Source organism: Erigeron canadensis, chromosome 5 (assembly GCF_010389155.1).
Source record: "Erigeron canadensis isolate Cc75 chromosome 5, C_canadensis_v1, whole genome shotgun sequence".
Lineage (NCBI taxonomy): Eukaryota > Viridiplantae > Streptophyta > Magnoliopsida > Asterales > Asteraceae > Erigeron > Erigeron canadensis.
The window spans coordinates 43,196,414-43,204,415 of NC_057765.1; the positions used below are offsets into that span (position 1 = coordinate 43,196,414).

General features: G+C 34.1%; 1 protein-coding gene across 1 annotated transcript; it reads left to right on the top strand.

Annotated features, from left to right (window-relative positions):
• The first annotated feature begins 3,418 nt into the window (after positions 1-3,418).
• On the top strand, positions 3,419-8,002 carry LOC122602241 (PHD finger protein At1g33420). The gene is made up of 5 exons (XM_043774952.1): positions 3,419-3,897; positions 5,094-5,220; positions 5,380-5,595; positions 5,683-6,300; positions 6,968-8,002. Exons 1-5 carry the CDS (start codon positions 3,552-3,554, stop codon positions 7,821-7,823), a joined length of 2,163 nt encoding a protein of 720 aa, XP_043630887.1. The 5' UTR covers positions 3,419-3,551; the 3' UTR covers positions 7,824-8,002.

Genomic DNA, 8,002 nt, shown 5'->3' on the forward strand with positions numbered 1-8,002 from the left:
ACGTTGTCTTAACCGGATTCGCGCTAGAGAGCCCCCTCACCTCAATACCTAGTAGGAGTAGAAACCCCCAACTAAACCGCCTGAAGGCATGACATTTTATCGGGATAAAACTCTACCCTCTATGCGGGACTCAAACCTGTTTTACTAAAGGACTTTATTTGTGAAATACCTTAAGATATCATTCCCATGTCTCGAACTCGAGAATTCCAGTATGAAAGGTTGGTGCTCAATCATTGAGCTATAAGGGAAAGTACAACCATCTTCTACTAATGAGCTAATGTATTAATATGGGATAAGTATCTTGTAATGTAAGAAACTTTGAACGAATGTCTATAGTAGGAAATAACTAAAGCTGTGTGTATTGTATGTAAACAACTCGAAAATAATGTTTATTGTATGTAAGAAAATGTATTCAACCAATTAAAATTAGACAAGTGGCACTTCTATATGGTTGCCACATATGTTTTCTTACATAAAATAAACATTTTTTAAAGTTGTTTACAAACAATACACAAAACTTTAATTATTTCCTACTATAGACATTCGTCCAAAGTTTGTTACATTTCATGATACTTATCCCGTATTAATATTATACAAATATGAGTTTTACGTATACGTGGTTCATGCTATTTACCTTTTTCGTATAGATGTTTATTGAAAAATATATATAAACTCGAATATGTTCTTTTGCGGTTTTAAATGTTACGTACTATGTTGTCAGTTTTTGGGTTTTCTAACCGACTTCTTTCACTTTTATGTTGTATGAAAACTATAGTTTAATGACAAATCACTAGCATTTTCGTAATCGTTGTGACATTTAAATGTTGTATAAAATTATCGTGAAAAGACGTTATAAATCTTTTATATATTATTGTACATAGTAAACGTCTAAAAATCCTATTCGTTTTATATGCTACCATATACATAAACGCAATGTTTTTCGGAACAAAGTCCAGATGACACATCTTGATTTATGTCTAAAACATATTTTCACTTGGTGTCTGAAACTAATATTTTATTTTATTTTAGAATTTTACATTTTTGATAAATGGGAAAAAAAAATGATATATCATCGGTAGAAGCCACTATTCATTCTAATTCATTATAATAATTGGCAACTAAATAGATATATTAGCAGTCGTGCAATGCGACGGTGGTCATAACGACAACGGTGTGACGATGGGTCGATTGTTAGTAGTAGAGACGACATATAATTGATGTAAAAATAATTGTTTTAAAAGGTGAATGGGAATACTTTAAAAGATAAATGATTGATAATGTAATTTAATCAATTAATGGTAAGAGAGTAGTGTATGTGAACAATATTTTAAGGAGTGTTAGGTGAAAATATTACATATTTTATAACACTTTCATAATAAAGTGATGTATATATTTTTTTAAATTAGTAGCACGACATCCGCAAAATTCGGCGGTGGTTGTGGCGGCGACGTCGTAGTGGTGGGGGCGATTGTTGGTGATGGAGGCGACGTCGTGTATTTTAGATTATTGATGTACAAGTAATTGATTTAAAGGGTTAATGAAGTTATTTTAAAAGATAAAAGATGAATGATGTACTTTAAGGTTGAGTATTCTCAAAAGTTGGTTTCAACTTTACTAATAAAGTTGAAGACATTTTGACCTTTAGATTAAAATCATGGGTTACGATATGACCCTTCATTTTAATTTGATGGTCAAGATCATCAACTTTATTAATAAATAAAGTTGACAATAACTTTGAAAAATACCAATATGTACTTTAATCGTTAATGTTAAGGGGGATGTATGTGAATATATTTTAAAGGACGTTAGGTGGAAATATTACATATTTTTCAAAATTTTAAAAATTAAATATTGATTTTCCTGTAAAATAATACTATAAAAATATAGATACAAATATCAATAACCTAGAATGGCAAAAAACCTATGTGGGAATTAGCTGTTTCAAAAAAATAGCAATAGATCAACATCCATTCATCAAAATTTATATTCTAAAATAGAATTTTTTTTTTTTACGAATGAGACTAATTTCAATTCAATTGGTGTAACTAGGAACTTCACTCCAAACATTTGAAAAAGTAAGAAGTACGGTGTCTTAGACACCGAACTTTGCCACGTACGTTGAGTCCGGTGGTGTAGACACCGAACTTTGCCACGTACGTTGAAGTCCGGTGGTGTAGACACCAAACTTCATGTAGGTATTGTATTTTATGAATAAACAATTAATAGAATGAAGACAAATAAGTGTGGAGAATCAGAAAAAGCAACCAAGTTCGGTGTCTATACCACCAGACTTCAACATACGTGGCAAAGTCCAGTGTCTAAGATACCCGACTTCCTACTTTTACAAATGTTTGGAGTGAAATTCCTAGTTACACCAATTGAGTTGAAATTAGTCCCATCCGTAAAAAAAACATATGCTATCGTGTTTGTTGCCTTAGGTAAATATTTTATTGCATGTAGAGAATTAACTAGTGGTCAGGCCCGTCCAATGGACGGGTAGTCTCAAAATATATTAATCAAAGCTAAAAAATTGAATTTCAAATATATTAAATAGATATACCAAAATCAACTTGAAAATTTGCTAGCTGAATAGCTACTCCATCGGTCAAAATACTCCAAAAATTATCCGCCCAACGAAGAAACATACGAAAATTAACTCCACATAAATATTGATTCCAGTTTACCTTTTTTTTCCAGCTTTAGTTAAATAAAAAATTTACAGTTTCTTATATTCTAAAAGTGTAAACTATATATATAAAAGTATAATTAAATATAAATTAGGTTAAAGTGTAAATTGGTGATGAAAAATCAAAAAGTGTAAGTTAATTATTTTAAATTGGGTTAAAGTGTAAATTAATTATTTTAAATTGGGTTAAAGTGTAAATTGGTGATGAGAAATTAAAAAGTGTAAATTAATTGTTTTAGATTGGGGTTAAAGTGTAAATTGGTAATGAAAAACCAAAAAGTGTAAATTAATTTAGATTAATATTAAAAAAGTTAGAGGATTTATAAGTAGGGAGGATTAGACTCAAGGAGGTGGATTAGCGGTGTCAAGTGTACTCCCAACCCCCTCTTTTAATTATATTATAGATTAATTAATTATTAATTAAATCTAAAATAGTTCAAATTTAAGGAAATTCGATTAAAAATTGCTTTAAATACCATTCATTGAATGTGGACTATCATATTATAAATCGTACACACACACATTATCAGTTTATTTTATTATTAAAAAAAGGAATGCTAAAAAACTTAATCGTTAAGCTCTTCATTCAAATTTTAAACCAATCAAAAGCTAATCTAAATTTACACTCATAATAATCGAATAATTAAACACAATTAATTCAAATTTACCATAAACAGATAGTTTCCAAACACCCCCTTTCCTTTAAAAATAACCCCAACCCACTTGACTCTCTCTCCCTCCGAAACCGACTCTATTCTTCTCTCTCTGTATATTTAAAGCCCTAATTTCCCTCTCACACCTATACATATATCTTTCTGTATCTATTTTTTCTTGACCGTAGATTTCAGATCTGACTTTAAAAACTATGGTAGTGAACGGCCGACCGTTAAAACGTATGAAACGGAGAGTAACGGCGGATCTAAACGACTTTTTGACTTTTCCGGCCGGCGAACAGGCGGCGTCGGGACCTTTTCGGACCACGGTTCGAGAGTTTTTGTTACGGCACGCGCTTTTGCCACCGCCGTCTTCGCTTTTACCCCATCTGCTGACGTGGCAGATATTATTTAGGGTTGGTGAACAACTGGCTGGTGATGACGTCATCATCGGTGGTAGCGGCGGGGATGACATGGCGGCGTCCGTTTGTTTAGATGTGGTTGAAGAAGATGTTGTTAGATCTAGATCTGTTTATTGTGATCAGTGCCGAGTTGTGGGTGAGTTAACTCGGCTTGACTCGCTTATTTAATTTTGACTTTTTATATTTTTTTAATAATTTTATTTGTCTGTTCTAGAAATATCTAAAATAAACCTGACAGCTGTAGTTGGCGGGAAGTTTGGTGACTATTTATTGATTATAATAATAATAATATATTTACTGATTTGTTTTTTATAAGTTATTTAATAATAATAATATAATTAGCTAAAAAGTAATGGATTAGTATTTGTTGATTACCCATAATTAAAATATATCATAATAAAAAGATTAATAATATATGGATAAAATAATGAAAAAGAAAGGGATGGGTGAAGTGGGGGCATTGACATATGAGTAGATATGATTGATCCTGACACATAGTAACTTTAACGACATTCGTGGGCCTTTAATTTGCTACGTGTTGATCATCATATGTTAAAATTTTTTATTTTTAATTTTTTATTTTTAAATATTGTTTAGTTAATAATGTTAACATATATAAGCTTCTAAAGTTAATCTTGATTTATATAGTTAGAGATTCTGTTAGAGATCTTATTATTGGCAAAGAGTGGGTGAGGATGAGTTGGTTCGGGCTGGGTTGTGACTGTAAAAAGATTTAGTATCGAAAGTTTTCATCGACTAGACTTATTGGCTTTGGTTATAATCATACTTTCAACGCACATTGTTCTGAAGAAAAATAACTAGAAAAGTAATTGAATTATGGGTTTGATTATGATACAAACTAAAATTTGGCGCCGCGTCTCAACTATAAATCTGAGACAGAAACTTTCATTGTTGAGTCATTGATGAGAAAGAGCTTGAAACACTCGCAATGTTGATTCCCTTCTTGCCCTTTTGACTCTTGCTTATCGTTAATTCACACTGAGTTTTCCATGGCTGAGAGAAGTGCTGTTTGAGTAATTAAGTCTTATGCGCCTCTTTTTGTTTTATAATAATAGGAACAGGATATATTTAACGAGTAACTGAACCGACTTTTTAGGTTACGTGAGTTATTTAAAACCAAACCCGGTTATCTTAATTGTTATTGTATCCAATTAAAACTTTGCATTTTGCTGTAAAAATAAGAAACCTAGATCTTAACATAAAACTTTTATGTTATTTTTAGTCTTAAGATGAAGAACTTTGTAGTTTGTTGGATAAAAGAGTTGGCTCTCTGGAGAGTAATTTTTATTAATCTTAAATTTGTATGTGCAGGATGGAGCAGGAACCCGGTATGTGGGAAGAGGTATCATTTTATAATAAAGGGTGATGGGGTTTCCATTGGTGGCTACACCAAGCCGTGTGCTGGTTGCGGTGCTTTCCTTCATGTGTCTGACTCAAGGTCTGCTGTCACTCTATATCTTCTGTTTTTGTGTCTGTTCTCGTTTTTTCTTCAACTTGTATTTATTTATCTCATTTGAATTTCAACTTTATATACAAAGTAAATCTAGGTTCTATTATTAGTTTGCATAACATATGCATTGATGTTGAGCTTTTGCAGGTGCAAATCGTGCAACCATGTCATGACTGCTGAAGATACTGAGGATTGGATGTACAACCAGCTGGATGCTACCAATCATCTTTTACATGGTGTAGTCCATGCAAATGGTTTTGGTCACTTACTCAGAGTCAATGGCAGAGAAGGTGGGTCCAGGGTCCTCTCTGGCAATCATATTATGGACTTCTGGGATCGTATTTGCAAAGTTCTTGGAGTCAGGTTAGGGGCCTATTACTGATTTTGAGAAAGCTACTGATTTTTAAATGCAGTGTTTCTAATAATATTTTTTTATAAACATATCATTAGACAAGTGAGTGTCATCGATGTTTCAAAGAAGTATGGTTTGGAGTTTCGGCTACTCCATTCTGTTGTTAAGGGTAATCCATGGTATGGTGATTGGGGTTACGAGTTTGGATCTGGAACATATGGTATTACTCGTGAAGCCTACAAAAATGCTGTTGAGACCCTTGCAAATGTGCCCTTATCTACCTTTTCTTCGCAAGGAAGAAAACCTAGAACACCCTTACAGGACTTGATTGCCTTTTACCAATCACTATCAGGGGGAGAAATGATAACAAGTAGAGATCTATTCCGTTATTTAATCACTTTAATACATGATGCCAAAAAGAACTGCACAATAGACGATTTCAGTTCTTCTGAGAAGTCTATACCTTGTGAACCGAGGGTTTTATGTGATTGGAGTACCAGTGATGTCATACGTGTTGAGGAAGCAATGTGTAAAGTTTTGAAAGCAGTTAGCGGGTCATCGTGGGTCAGTTGGCGCTCTTTGCGGGGTGCTGTTTGCAGAGTAGGCCGCCCTGAACTTCTAGATTATTGCCTCAAGGAGCTGAAAGGAAAACAAGCAGCTGATGGCATGGTGGTTAATGCCCGTTCCAATCCAGAATCGGGTGCTCCTGAGTACAGGTGAATGATTTGCTATCTTTTGTTAGATGGAATTCAAGTTTAAACATGTGTTTGATTCAAATTATATCTTATATCTATGTCAAAGGGACAAACTATAAGTGTGTTCATTCCAGCTTGACAGTGGAATGGGTCAAAGCCTCATTAGTGACATTAAGTGTTTTTTCAATGCTTATAGTGTTCTTATGAAATGCTTCATTGAATAAAGTAATTACTAGTACTGTAATAATGCAGTTTTTGACATAACCCTGTCTGCCTGTCAATCTTTAATAAAAACAACCTGTAAAATTTGATCTCGTTTTGACCTTCTATTTAGTGGTAGCTGACTCAATGTTATTACCCATCTGCACCAATGAGTAGAAATTGGCCATATCTATTGGGGAAACCCAGCTCAGAATCCTTAAAGTCTATAAATTGTAGTCTTCACAACATAAGATGTCATAAATCATATAATCAAAGAATTAGATAATATCATAATAATTCAAGTAATACGACATTTGTTACAATTTATAAACCTCACATGTATTGGGAAGCACACTATTTCGAGCTCTTACTTGATCCATATAATCCAACCCCCCAGTTTGCCACTTCATTGTTATTTACTGGCCCATTTTGCAACTTCTAGATGCTTATGCTTTATCTAAACGAATTATTTCATCAATTGATACAGGCTTGAACCTAGTAGTCTACAATTGACTTCAGGTGCCAGCAATCACCAAAGTGCTATTTCCCCATCTCATGATCGTTTGCTCCAAGATATAAGATGCTTATTCGATGCTTTACTCCATCCTTTATCTATGGTAAATCATGTACCTGTCACAAAGACTGACACATTGGTCAAGTCAGCAATGAAAATTATTGATTGCAAGCAGTTTGTGAAAAACTATTACCCTGGACGCTTCTTTTCAAAAGCAAGACCAGGTTCACTAGTACTCTCTTGTAAACCAGAACTTACTGAACAAACCGAAGGAGGAGCTGTACACTTTCCTCCAGAACACATAATCCTTTCTCCTGATGCAACAATTCATGATCTTAAAGTTGAAGCCTCAAAGGCTTTTCAAGAAGTTTATTTGATTCTGAGAAGATTCCAGGTAGAAGAGCTTGTTGGATATAGAGGTGTAGATGAATCCACCCAAGTCAAGCTGCTGGTCGGGTCAAAGATTGAGACAGTTAGTGTCCGTGGGAAGTGTGCTGGGAAGAATGGGCTAAGTAGGTTCAGAATGGAGAGAGGGGTGGAGGAATGGATAATGGATTGTAGTTGCGGGGCCAGGGATGACGATGGTGAGAGAATGATAGATTGTGATGTATGTGGCTCATGGCAACATACGAGATGTGCCGGTATTCTTGACTCTACTATGGTTCCTGTAAAGTTTGTGTGCTATAAATGTGACCTTGCTAGTGGCGGTGACGGCAAATTCTCTTGTGGTGGTGATGATGATGGTGTAGCGAAGGCAAACTTTCGTGTAGGTGGCAGAATGGTGGATTTTAGTCGAGATGGTGGGAGCTCGAGTCATTTCAGTGGCTGATTATTTTTTTTTGCCCATGACAAATTTTGTAAATTATTTTTTTTAATCCTTTTTTTTTTTTTACCTTTTGGCTTTGGGTTTTTGGGTGTAAGGGGCTTTACTAACGTCGAGCGAAATAGTGTAAATATTTAGACTTGGATAGCCTCTATTATAATACACTCGTCTTTGATCCTTTTTAA